The 13,957-nt window shown below is 38.1% G+C and overlaps 2 protein-coding genes across 3 annotated transcripts in view; both read right to left on the bottom strand.

Annotated features, from left to right (window-relative positions):
* Positions 1-7,306, bottom strand: part of LOC137387102 (uncharacterized) — an 88,915-nt gene extending 81,609 nt beyond the window's left edge. The window contains exon 1 of the mRNA XM_068073402.1: positions 7,196-7,306. The gene's annotated coding sequence lies outside the window, so the exon portion shown is untranslated. The remainder of the gene's footprint in view (positions 1-7,195) is intronic.
* The window catches only part of LOC137388890 (uncharacterized), a 193,055-nt gene that overhangs the window by 15,656 nt on the left and 163,442 nt on the right, over positions 1-13,957 (bottom strand). The window contains exons 12-13 of one of the 2 annotated variants that reach the window (XM_068075372.1): positions 13,509-13,858; positions 13,058-13,260 (exon numbers count right to left, since the gene is read on the bottom strand). The exons of the other annotated variant lie outside the window; for it this stretch is intronic. Of the exons in view, the coding sequence (XP_067931473.1) occupies positions 13,551-13,858 (308 nt within the window). The 3' untranslated portion in view covers positions 13,058-13,260; positions 13,509-13,550. Of the gene's footprint in view, positions 1-13,057; positions 13,261-13,508; positions 13,859-13,957 lie in introns of those variants that run through there. 2 annotated transcript variants of the gene reach the window in all.

Genomic DNA, 13,957 nt, shown 5'->3' with positions numbered 1-13,957 from the left:
ACTGAGAAGCATTTTCGTCTGTTTCATCTCAACATTCATGGAACATAGTAGTTAACCTGTGTTTGCGTGTGGACTAGTTCAGTTTGGCAAGCTTGCCTGTGAGCATACAGGTATATTCTACTAAACCTCTAGAGCTGTGACTTCATGAAATAATTTAATACTTTTCAACTGACAAAGCAGTCATATCCGTACTACATCAGCCTACTGCTACCAACCACAGCTCTCATCCTAATCCAAACCTTTCAAACCAAATAAATATAAACTTTGTCAGCCTGCACACATTCATTAAACACAGTAGTTGACCTGTGTTTGCACGTGGACTAGGTCAGTTTTAGCAAGCTTGCCTGTGAGCATACGGGCATATTCTATCTGTTTCTCTCTATCGTACACACTACAGCTCTGTGTCACGACGCTCATCAAAAACGTAAAGAACAAGATCTACCAACCAATCGCTATAAATTAAGACAAATAGAAGCTGCTGCAAAATTTGTAGTGTTACAGGCTGAAAAGATAGCACATGAACTTGAATTTAAAACACCAAAACATTGTCTTACGCAAATGAGACTGAAGGCTGAAAATGAGGCAAAGAAAGCAACCACCCAAGTTTATAAACAAGCAATAGAACAACAAACATGATTCGCCTACTCAAACTGATAGTAGCCTTGCTAATGAGCATATCATGCTTGCACTCGAATCTGTTTCTCCTTATCGTACACATCACAGCTCAGTGTCACGACGCTCATCAAAAACGTCAGGAACAAGTTCTACCAACCAATCGCTATAAGTTAGGACAAATAGAAGCTGAAGCTGCGGCAAAAACTGTAGCGCTACAGGCTGAAGAGGAAGCACATGAACTTGAAAATGAAATAAAATAAAAAAACTTTGATTTTGCAAATGAGACTGAAGGCTGAAATTGAGGTTCAGCAAGCAACTGCCCAAGTATAAGAGCAAGCAATAAAAGACAAAGAAGAGCACAGCGCATGTATGCATCTTCTTGCTCGCCTCTCCTCTATAGAACCACAGCCGAATTCTTAGTTATCACAGACCATGTCGCCAGTTAGTCTTGCCACCCATGCCATCGTTCTTAACAGATGATCAGCATATCACATACACACCTAAACACACACCCCACAGAACAGATGCAATCAACAAACACGGCAGGTCTTGTGGTGTCTAACATTGATCGTGCCGGCCAACAGCAATTATAGGCAACTGATTCCATGCCTGCTACAAACTATATTACTCATGGTACAATAGCAAAGCTAAAACCAAAAAGGCTGTAAACAAGAACTAACTTAACTATCATGACTTCCAATAGATTTGAGCTTGGGTCAAAGCTTGTGACTGGCTTGAATGCTCGCGCTTACAGAGGCACAGAACAACACATGACAGTTTCGCTACTCATGCCCCTCACTGCCTATAGATAGCAATAGAATTCCAACAAAGGACAAGCCGCAAAAAGTGGCCTCACCTGTTACGGGTGGCAGATGAATTACCACACAATTACTATGACACACCAGTAGCACTGCTTGTTAGCAACACTTTCATGGAAGCATATCGCCCTCAACAAATTTTACCCACTGATAACAATGATGGTCCGTTGCTATCAAAACTGCACTAGGTTGGAAGGTCATTTGTAAACTGAACTCAAAGTGTGCAATGTATGTCACACTGGTCACTCAACCTATAGCAAAGAGTAGAGAGGTTGTCACTTATTAGTGCACTGCAAAATCAAGCTCAAAATCAAAAAGAAAAGATTTAATATCCCTCTACCGAAAAAAGAGAGAGAAATATAGGCGACAATCGCTTCGGCCGTTACCAAAAGGTAGAGAGCTTGTCACTTATCAGTGCACTGCAAAATCAAGCAGAGAACTTTTCAAACTCCCCAACTTGTACAATGCTAGCTTCGCTGAATCACACGACAACACATTGAGCTTATCAATAGAGGACCGTCAATTTTTAGAGTTAATGAAAATTAAGACTACCATAGCAAATAACAGGGTTACCATGCTTTGATTATTCAGAACAAAGCCACCTCACACTGACACCCAATCTGCTGCACTTTATCAATTTGACCTTTGTGAAAAAAAAGTCAAGAAAGAATTTGCTTATAGGACACGAGATCACCAATTCATGTCGGATACCATCTCAAAAGGTGAAACAGTAATGGCACCTGACGACTGTTCTGACTTCTGCTACCTTCCTAATTTTGAAGTATTTCAATCTCATAAACCTGATCCAAATCGCGTTGTCTTCAACAGAGCTGCCAAGGTGGGAGGCATTAGTTTAATAGACCTTCTACTCCAGGGTCCTGAACACATGAACAACTGCAAGGCATCCTCTTATGCTTTCGTAAACCCTCTGTAGCGTTCATGGATGTTATTGAAAGGATGTTCTACTAATTTAAAGTAGCTACAGAGTACCAGGATTACCTTAGATTCCTGTGGTATGATGAGTGTAGTTGTCTGGTAACTTACAAAATGACAGCCCATTTATTTGGTGCCTGATCTTCACCAGCATGTGCCACATATTGTCCCAGATTTTTTGCTGATAGCTTCGATGCGCTAACACCCACTCATTCATCACCTCATTACCTTTTACAACAAAACTTTGATGTCGGTGATGGCCTCTCAAACACTACTAGTGCAAAAGAAACCATATCGCTCATCAAGCAAACTCAAGCATTGTGTAAAATTGGGAGCCTGAGACTTCACAGTGTAGCTTCAAACAGTACGACTGTTATGTCACATCTCCCTAGAAGTGAGTGCGCTAGGGCATTAGCTAACCTTAAACTCACCTTTAACCCACTACCACAAAAGTAGTCTCTTGGTGTGTTATAGAATACTGAGTTAGACCAATGTACATTTCATCATAATTCTGGACTCAAGCATAACATTTAGCAAGGTGCCTTTCCTACCATTGCGTCGGTGTTTGCCCTTTAGGAATGATAGATCCTATTACACTTCAAAAAAGAATCATCCTACAAAGGTCCTGTTTGGGTTGATATGCTCCACTTCACCAATTGCTACTCAAGAAATAGTCTGCATGAAAAATAGATCTTGACAACATCTACAAAATCATCATACCTCGATGCACCTTCTTTCTTGATTTTGGCTTCCTTAAATTGGCCCAGCTGCATACATTTACAGACACCAGCACTGTTGGCTACAGCCATCGCGCATATGTTCGACTAGTGGGCTGCACTAAAAAGTTTGTGCTACGCTTCTTGCTAACAAGGGCAAGGTTGCTCCAGTGAAGCAGGTCAAAGTTCCCAGACTAGAGATTTAAGCGGCAGTAGGTGTTGTTATAGCTGTCAATAAGTACATCAATGAACTTGACACCCCAAACAAAACCACTCACTTCTATTCACAAACAACAACAGTAGTTCTGGGCTGGGTTATATCAACAATAGTGCTAAACGGTTCTGTACCTATATAGCAAACAAGGTACAAACAATCTGAAGTCAGCTGAATATTGAAAAATGGAAGCATGTCCCAACTACAAGAATCTAGCTGACATGAGATTTAGGGGTGCGAGTGTTAAAGAGCTACTTGAAGCTGATTAGTTCTATGGCCCTCAATTTCTCAGGACAGAACCCATAGTTTTACATCATCAGCCGCAAGTTCATATCAACCTTGACGATGTTTAAGTAAAGCAAAAATTTGCATCCCTAAGTACAAAGCAAAACAGCTTCTCTCTTGACCATCAACTCCAATGTTTCTCTAACTGGAGCAGTGCTGTCAGGGCAATTACCATAATTCAAAGACACCTAAACAAGCAACCAACACTCGACTTGAAAAATGCAGAGGGAACAATCCTAAAACAAATTCACTCAGAGTTTTCCACTGAAAAGATTGACCTGATAAAAGCAATACATCCTCAAAAGAGTTCAAGCAATTTGACAATACCTAATTTCTTTTTAGATCAAGAAGGCATCCTACGCATTGATGGGAGACTGCAAGAATTCACCATGCTTTCATATGGTGAGAAACATCCCATAATGCTACCTAAATCTGCTAATGCTATACCGCTACTCATTTGTCATCATCACGAACTTACTGTTTACCATATTGAGCGAACACCCTAGCTCATGTCAGATCTCAATAATAGAAATAGTAACAAAATAGATCAGATCTCAATAATGAATAGAACCTGAATAAGTTGAAACAGTACTTATGTATGTAATTGATGTGCTTTAATGCGGTCTTGATACTTTGAAGAAAATGTACCTATATAAAAAATGGTTCAAACTTACGATGATAGATGAACTTTGAAAGCACTGCCATAAAAATACTTACTAGCTGTCTTATAATAATAATAGTTCCTTATTTAACGCGGTCTTAATACTTCGAAGAACATGCATATAAAAGCAGTTTGCAAGTTTTGGGCCAAAGATTACGTTTAGCAAGCAAACTTTTACCCGTTGCATTTGTGTTAAATGCAGCACATAAAAGTTTTGCTCTGCCAAATAATTGTTTGAACGCTAATAGCTAATTCAGCAGTGCAGAAGAAGATTTGAGGCCAAAAGATATTGCGGGAGGTACTGGACTACTAGAAGATGTTTGTTCTATTAAAAGCAACAATCAGAACGCAGCTATCTGAGCAAATGATGCAAATATTTGTGTTTTAAAAACGCTAACTTTTGTTTCTACATGTAGTATAAGTATGATTCGTTTATGTCACATATTCATAAATATATATTTGTATCATTTGATAGATTATCGTTATATAACTTATAAAAACGCATATTTATAGCATTTTATTTAATACCATCTTTGCGGTTATCTTAACACGGTTTACAATGTATGGATCGATGCTCAAAACTCCTCTTCTATCGCACATAAAAAGCTAATTTTGGCTGCAAACTGTAGCAAACATATCAATGAGTGTAATGGGCTTTTATGCAACATTGTTAAATATAGATATAAAATAAAAATATGTTTTCAAATTTAGAATGAAATAAATATTGGAAATGCCAACAAATTGCAAAGACACAGGCTGTAATATTATCGCAGGTTAATTGCAAGCAATAAATATCAACTGGTAGAGGTATTTCTCGCTTTCTCGATGCATATTTATCAAGATATCTCTGACAAGTTAGAGATAAGTTAGCAGACTTATTGCATCCAAAAGGTTTAATATCCCTCCACCGAAAAAAGAGAGCAAAATATAGCTGACATTCGCTTCGCCCGTAATAGGGCTAAATTAGTCATCCGAAATGTTCTGACGAGCCATTGGAAAAATATACCGTCAGCTTCTATTAGAACGCTGCCTCCAATTGACTGCCATTATAAAGAAAGGGTTGAAAAATAGAGCGCCATGGCATTCAATCGGAGGTTTTACAGTAACCTAGTTAAGGTCTCATCTCTACTTAGTTATGAAACAGTTTTTACAAAGCTAGGCAATGATTTAGTTTCATTCAAGCCCTCTTGCGGAGAGGTTAGCATACTTTTCAAACTGCTGGTTTGACTATTTAAATTTGTGACGATTTTCTCTGCCTAACATATGTAGATAAAAAATTATTGTTAGCACTCTCCTGGAACATATGAAGACCCATCCCAGACCACCGAAAAAGCTAAATGTTGGAAAGTTGAAAGACAACAAAATTTGAGAAGGCCTAGGGAAGAAAATAAACAAATTGTTAGATGAGAAGGAAAGAGGAAAGATCACTGAACAATGGAAAACTTTAAAGGTTTACTTGCAACGAAATTCACATTACATTTATTTGGTATCGAAAGGTTCACCATGTCTTACTCTGTTGTGTTGTAGGTGCAAATTATGTGGAAACGTTAGTACTAAGCTCTTAAAAGCTAAAAACGAACAGTTTTTACGAACAGTCAGAATCCATTTATTTCGACGACGACTCAAACATTGTGGTTATTGTTTGGACACGTGCTGTTATCACGTGAAGTGAAAGGCCAATAAAAGGCTTAATATAAACGTTTCGTAGCGCTAGTTTATGGCAAACACTTCCGGTTTTACCGAAAAGCCCTTATCAAATATAGTGGTCGCTACTTTACAGTTTCGTGATTCATCTAGTCGTAATCTGATCATGTGACCCATACTTCCTACCAAATGGCGCGAACAATTTCTGCAGCACTTTTCAACCATCATAGGTGACCAACAGGCTCCTCATGTTTATCAGAGGATGATATGCACTCCTACAAGCTAAGGTTAAAAGATTAAACAAATTTTTACGCTAGGTTGTAAGATATCAGTGCTCAACGTGACAGCATTACAATTATGATGAAATATAAGCGTAAGGACAATAGGCATGGTTTCATTGAACGCGTGAAGTATATTTGTGAAACTATTTCAATGAATGAGGTTGCGTGAAAACGTAAACAGAAGCCATTGTATTCAGCTACGTCCCATTTGAGCCATTTTAGAAAGCCATCACGAAACCTATGGCGTTTTCGTGATGGCTGCGATTAACTGTTCGTTTTAGCGCTTGTAAGAGCTTGTGATCACAATTACACATATTTTGGACCTACAACACAGCAGAGTAAATCTTTTGATACCAAATAACTGTAATGTGAATTTTGTTGCGAGTCAACATTTAAAAAGTCTGGCTTTCAATGCAGCATATGAAGTACTAGGACAAGCATCCACGAGACACCATAATTGGTTCAGGGAAGGTGATGTAAAGCTAAACTAAATGCTTGAAAACAAACGTTGCACGAAGTTGGTATCTGTCACATTGCAACAGAGCAAACAAAACAAAACTTTTAACAGTAAGGAAAAACCTCCAGCAATACACCAGAGAACCAATACACCACATTGGTGAGAGAAAACAGCAAGAAGCCCACAGTATGTTGCTGATAGCAATGATATGAAGGAATTTTACCCCGGTTTCAGAGAAAAAAACAGTGCAGATAAAAACACTTCATAAAAAACAGTCCTACAGAATAAGAATCCGGTTCTGGATTACTTTGCCGAGCTCTCTTTTTCATATAACACTAGCCAACTAATGTATGAAAACAATAAACTTGCGAATTTTTTTAACAAAGCTAAATAAATCTTCATTTATTAGCCCCGATTAAACAATGTATAGCATTAAGGGTGCGTTTCATAGCGGGGCTTGTTGCTTTCCATTTCAATTACGCACCAGTTTACACTCGATAGTCCATTACTGTACTACTAACATATTCAATTGGAAGAATACGTCGACGAATCTTCGAAAATGCTTATTTACCTGCATCTAAAACCTTTTTTCTGATGAAGTTCATTAAAATGACTTGATCATATTAAGCTTTGCCAAAGCTTTTATGACTTTTTCGCCAAAAATGTTTAGCTTATCACAAAACGAGATCCGTGGCTCCGAGGTATTTGTGTCACGTGACGGAAAACCCAGGTAAAGGGAAACTGCGTTTGGTCGTTTATTCCAGAGCCGGATAGCTTCAAAAAGTCTCGCGACCAAAACCGGAAACAAAGTCGTTTGTTTCCAAACAAACTCGCTAATGGAACTACTCTCATACCTCGCTCTCTCAATAATACATGTACATGTACTGTAATAAAAAAGTGGATGATAAGTACGACACTGAGTTTTCGCCATTGTCGACGCAGAACAAAACCCTTAAAATGGAAATGGTGGCCCTGAGAAGGGCCGAGGTGGTTGGTGGGACTACTGGCACTCAGAAGTCAATTTTGACTGGTGAGTCCAGTAGCCCGAGAAGATCACTGTCGTCCCCGATAGGATCTACCGATGGGCGAATGGTCTTGGACCCCACTTCATGCTTGTAAAAGCGAATGAGCTGTCAATCAGTGTGTACCCGTATTTGTAGACGTCAGAATGCGTAAGAGTTGATGACGTCTTTTCTAAGCCTACCTATAATCCGGCAGCTTCAAATTGCTAACTCAACGGATCTATATTACGTTCATCGCAATTCAGACAAATTTGAATAGTCATTTACATGTATAAGGCGCACGCTTAACACTTGTCCAATGTAGAGTGTATGTATGTGTGATACTAGCAATTTTTTATGTTAACCATTTATTACCATATTGTTCTAAGATTTGCATGTTACTATACAAACACTAAAAAAATTAATAATACTCGTATTGCGCGATTAGTTAGTGACAAATGTTATCGTTTTTGTATTCGAAATATGTTATTGTGGAATTGGTTGACCTGATTACTGTGCAGCCAATCAATTGTGGATTTTTCTTGAGATTGCTATATAACCTGCCGGTTTGATCATTGTTGGTGTGTTACTGCTTGGTACTGAGAGATATAACACCAATAAAGATACTGAACTGTTACTGATACTAAACTTTGAATAAACCTTTTTTAATTTCTCATCAAACCTCATCACAACCCATAAATCAACTGAGTTCCCAAAATATGCTGCCCAATTTGTTTACTAGTGTTAACTCAACTGAAAGATGTTTACATTGGTTACAAAATAGCAAATAGCGTAAACAGACACATGATATAAATTGTCACCATTCAGAGATTTGGTAATCAGTGTCACTTAAGCGAAGGTCATGAGTGGGTTCCGTGGCAAGCCTTGGAGCTTTCTGTTTCAATTTCTCACCCATCAGGTGACATTTAATAGTCCATCGCTGTACTACTGACACATTAAACTGATAAAACACGTTGACCACTCTTTTAAAATACTTATTTGCCTGCATAAAGCAACTGTTTCTTTTTAAATCTAACCAGTGTTGCGTGATATATTAGGCTTTGCCAAAGCATATGTGAGTTTTTCGCCAAAATATGTTTGGTCTTCATTAAAAAAGTAAGCGTTTCAATGGGGCGAGGCGTCATGGGGCAAGGTGTCACGGAATGAAAAACCCAAGTAAACCGAAACTGCAGTGAGTCAAATGATTTCACCATAGCTGAAGTTATTTACTCGTTGAGCTTTTTAGGAAAGAGAGCAACTCCAAAATCACTCGACGGTAGATGGAAATGCATAAGTTAAAATTATTACTAAATTATTACAGTAAATTACTGCACACTTTTTTTTTAGTCTAATAGTAGCAAGCAAGCAATGGTAACCGACAAAGCAGTAAGATGCAATTAATGCCCCAGTGCTGTGCAATAAACAAATGATGCAAACTGACTGCTGGTGCAATTGGGTTGGCTGGGGCAAATGAGTTAGATGGTGCAGCTTTGTCTGAACAAACATCTTGACCATGAAGAAGCTGGCTGATGCATGATTATATAGATTAGTATTGGTGCATTAAAATATGCTGGTGTAATCCGATATTGAATACAGAGCTATGTTGTACTTCTAAACCTGTTGGCGCAAAGCTGTTTATAAGATTACTTGAAGAAGTCAAGAGTACACGCTGAGAGACAAGCTCAAGTAGAGACATTAACTAGTATTGCTGTGAAAAGGTATAAAGACGTGCTCTCTTTAGATCGTGACATCAACTTATATAAGGAGCCGACAAAACCTAAAGATAAACAGTCATTGTGAACACTCTGATTATTGGTTAAGTTGCATCAAAAGTTGTGATTGGAGAGAAAGGGTATAACTGAGAAAAATGTTTAGCCCAGCTAGTTTACAAAAGATCATATAGCAAGTTGATAATAACCTGTAGTAGCTATGCAGATACACACAGATGCTGATACATAAATGGTATGAGTGAATAGATGAGCAATGGTGACTGGTGAAATCCTCTACAGAAGTTATCCTCTCTTGGTCTAGATTTGCTTAATTTGTCATAACCTAGGGAATGATCACAACGTTGATATTTCTAAAGACAGTGTCCTTGTTTATTGCTTTGCATACTATCATATCTGTTGCTCTTCATAAATTAATGAATTAAATCTTGTTGGCGAGTTATACAGTGTGCAGACATTAATTTTGACATATGCGTTTATGGAATTATCTACTCGTGTATAAGTCACAAGAAGCTGGCAGTGACTCTGTGTCTACTCATCAAGATTAGTATGACTAGACTTTACTGACCCTATTAATAGAATGGTAACTAATTCATAGCTTCAAATGTATGTATATTGAAAAAATGAGACCAACTCAGTGTTACTAACTTCTAACTGGATCACAGGCTAATTTTCATAATATGGTAGTGAGGAGAATTAAAATCAGAATAGGCATTAAAATTGTTGACCACTGCTTATTTATCATAAAACCTGATTGGTTGATTTGCGTACTTTACATTTCATTCAGTATTATGTACACTAATATCCATAACCTGGTAGTCCAGTGAGCCATGAGACATGTGTAATAGCTACACGCACAGTTATTCTACAATACAGCAAAATTATTGAGTAGAACAGTTGGCATCGTGTGTAACTGCAACACTGATTATCTTAGCTCGATACTCATGTGATACATAATTTTCTCTTAACCTATAAGTGCGTTAAGTATGACTTGAAACAGACAGAAGGACACAGTTCCTGTTAAAAGAAAGATTGACCTATCATAGCCAGCAGACTTGACCTATATTGTTTTCAGCCAATCACTTGTATTTAGTTAGTTCTTTGCTGTGTATATAAGATTGTATAGAAGGCGTACGTTGAACACTTTGGGACAGTCTGCATTTGCTGAGCATTTTTATTGGTTCTAATAAACTTCAAAACTTGTTCATTATAAGGTAAACATTGAATTATTGACAGTTTAATTACTATTGACAACTAGTTAACCTGTTCTCTCCTTATAAACTATGATATAAGTCAGCATCTCCAAGCTGCAGTTGCCAGGGTTCCAACAGTGAGGTCGGTGGCTTATTAATTCCAGGTGACATATATGTATGATAAAGCAGTGTAGCTATATACACTCGAGTGTACTGACATAGCCGAACAGGTTGGAGAGACGTGAACATTGTCACCTGTTGTGTCTATTTAAAAAGCAGAAATGCTTGAGAAAATCATAGTTTAAATTTTCGTACTCAAACGGTGCTGTGCATCATGATGTTCAGCTATTCATTTGTTTCGGGAAAGTAGCTACTGGTATGTATATTGAAAAAATGAGACCAACTCAGTGTTACTAACTTCTAACTGGATCACAGGCTAATTTTCATAATATGGTAATGAGGAGAATTACAATCAGAACAGATATTAAAATTGTTGACCACCGCTTATTTATCATTAAACCTGATTAGTTCATTTGCAGACTCTACATTTCATTCAGTATTATGTACACTAATAACCTGGTTGTCCAGTGAGCCATGAGACATGTGTAATAGCTATACGCACAGTTATTCTACAATACAGCAAAATGATTGAGTAGAACAGTTGGCATTGTGTGTAACTGCAACACCGAATATCTTAGCTCGATACTCATGTGATACATAATTTTCTACTAACCCCTAAGCGCTGTAAGTATGACTTGAAACAGACAGAAGGACACAGTTCCTGTTAAAAGAAAGATTGACCCATCATAGCCAGCAGACTTGACCTATATTGTTTAAGCCAATCACTTGTATTTAGTTAGTTCTTTGCTGTGTATATAATATTGTATAGAAGGCGTGCGTTGAACACTTTAGGACAGTCTGCATTTGCTGAGCATTTGTATTGGTTCTAATAAACTTCAAACCTTGTTCATTTAAAAGTAAAAATTGAATTATTGACAGTTTAATTACTATTGACAACTAGTTAACCTGTTCTCTCCTTATAAACTATGATATAAGTCAGCATCTCCAAACTGCAGTTGCCAGGGTTCCAACAGTGAGGTCGGTGGCTTATTAATTCCAGGTGACATATATGTATGATAAAGCAGTGTAGCTATATACACTCGAGTGTACTGACGTAACCGAATATGTTGGAAAGACGTGAGCATTGTCACCTGTTGTGTCTATTTAAAAAAGCAGAAATACTTGAGAAAATCATAGTTTAAGTTGTCGTACTCAAACGGTGCTGCGCATCATAATGGTCAGCTGTTCATTTGTTTCAGGAAAGTAGCTACTCGCTATTTAATTAACCAAGACTGGCAGTTAGTCTAATTCAGACAGGCTAGTATTTGATCTAATTCAACCAGGTCAGTATTTGATCTAATTCAACCAGGTCAGTATTTGATCTAATTCAACAAGGCCTGTATTTGATCTCATCCAACCAGGTCAGTATTTGATCTAATTCAACCAGGTCAGTATTTGATCTAGTTCAACCAGGTCAGTATTTGATCTAATTCAGCCAGGTCAGTATTTGATCTAATTTAACCAGGTCAGTATTTGATCTAATTCAGCCAAGTGAGTATTTGATCTAATTCAGCCAGGTCAGTATTTGATCTAATTCAACCAGGCCAGTATTTTATCTAATTTAACCAAGTCAGTATTTGATCTAATTCAGCCAAGTGAGTATTTGATCTAATTCAGCCAGGTCAGCATATGATTTAATTCAGCCAGGCCAGTATTAGATCTAATGCAGCCAAGCCAGTATTTGATCTAATGCAGCCAGGCCATCTCTTGGTACCAGACAGCAAGAATGAGATGCAATAAGCTGGCAGTGGCTCTCTATATACCCATAATAGTTAGCAGCATACCAATAGGATGAGACTGTTCATATCTTAATAATCTAGTCATAGATGTATTTATATGTACACGTATACTGAAACCAAGTCCATGTTACTAATCACTATATGGTAAAAGTCGACAATTTAATGTTCATGAAAATCTTGTCAGGCTCGGTAGTGCGTTAGAAATCAACGAAAGTAGTGAAAATACATTCTAACAACTAAGCTGATGTTGCGACTACCTCTATATGATGTATCAACTCTTTAGTGGACTGAATGATCGTTATCAACGATGAATCACAGAAGTTTTTGTACCCCTTTCATTAAAAGAAATCACAATTTCTTGGCCTCACCAAATATAATTATTAACACATTATAATAATACTAATACTATAAAGGCAGTCAGTCTAAAGTAAGAACAAACCAAAACACTAGAGAAATTAATGGTTAGAATTGTAGCAAGGTACAGTTTTGGTTAAATCTATGAACTTCGGAGATAGTAGAAAGCTGTTCAAATTTGAGTAAAGGGCAGATGAACCTTAACAAACCGCTACTCACAAATACCCTTAGCACTTAAATCTTTAATGAGCCTGTCTAGGTAGTCAGGGTCGGGGTAACCGTAGTTGGAAGGGCCTCCAGTCATGTTAGTCTTATGATGGATGTCATTCCAGGTTACGCAATCATCTCGTCCTGTAGTGATTGAATGTCCAACCGTAAAGACAAGCCTCTGATCAAAAGCTTTTTCAGAAGACGCTCGGCTTGCTTTCCTTTTGCATTGTCAAGGTAGGTAAGCTGTACGGCGCGCTCCTTGATAAGGCGCACCCGGCTGAGGGTGTTCAGGCTAAAATACATCAAAAAGAAATAATTGCTAAGTCACCAAATAAGAATCGGCTAGCAGAAGTACACCATATGAGATATCTTCACATGGATTGCATGTCCAAACATCCAAGTAGATAGGTGATCACACAAATTATACGCCTAAGGTGACTGTTTTTCAGTAAGTTGGCAGCTTTAACTGAAACACTGAGTGGCTTTTAGGATATAAAGAAAAAACAAGCCCTTCACTGTGACAACTACAGAGGTACCTACCCCTTGTATTCCTCCTGGCATTTCATACACAATGACAATGGTTTAGAAATGCTCATATTCTGGCAGACAAGTAGAAGTTGTATAACGGGTCATTCGTCCTCCCTTTGGCTGTTTTCCTTCTCCATTTCTGAGAGGATATCTACATGTAGGGCACTGATTAGACTTGGTAGTGATGACCAACAGGCTGATGCAATTCTTACAGAACTTGTGAGAGCACGGCAGGGCTTCAACATCTCTAAGCTCATCCAGACAGATAGGACACTCCCTCTCATTAGGTTTGGATGTTCCAGCAGCAGCGGCAGCAGGATTGGTTCCAGCAGTTGGCTTGAATTGAGGATCTTTATGCACACCTGATTTATCTTTATATGCAGCACCTCCATGGGCACCTCTAATCCTTGTAGTAATTTTATTACCTGTGGCAGCAGCACTATATCCAGTGGCGGCAGCTC

The sequence above is a fragment of the Watersipora subatra genome, chromosome 2 (assembly GCF_963576615.1).
Source record: "Watersipora subatra chromosome 2, tzWatSuba1.1, whole genome shotgun sequence".
NCBI lineage: Eukaryota > Metazoa > Bryozoa > Gymnolaemata > Cheilostomatida > Watersiporidae > Watersipora > Watersipora subatra.
Note: the sequence above shows the minus strand (reverse complement) of the source record. Positions and strands in the feature narration are given on the sequence as shown.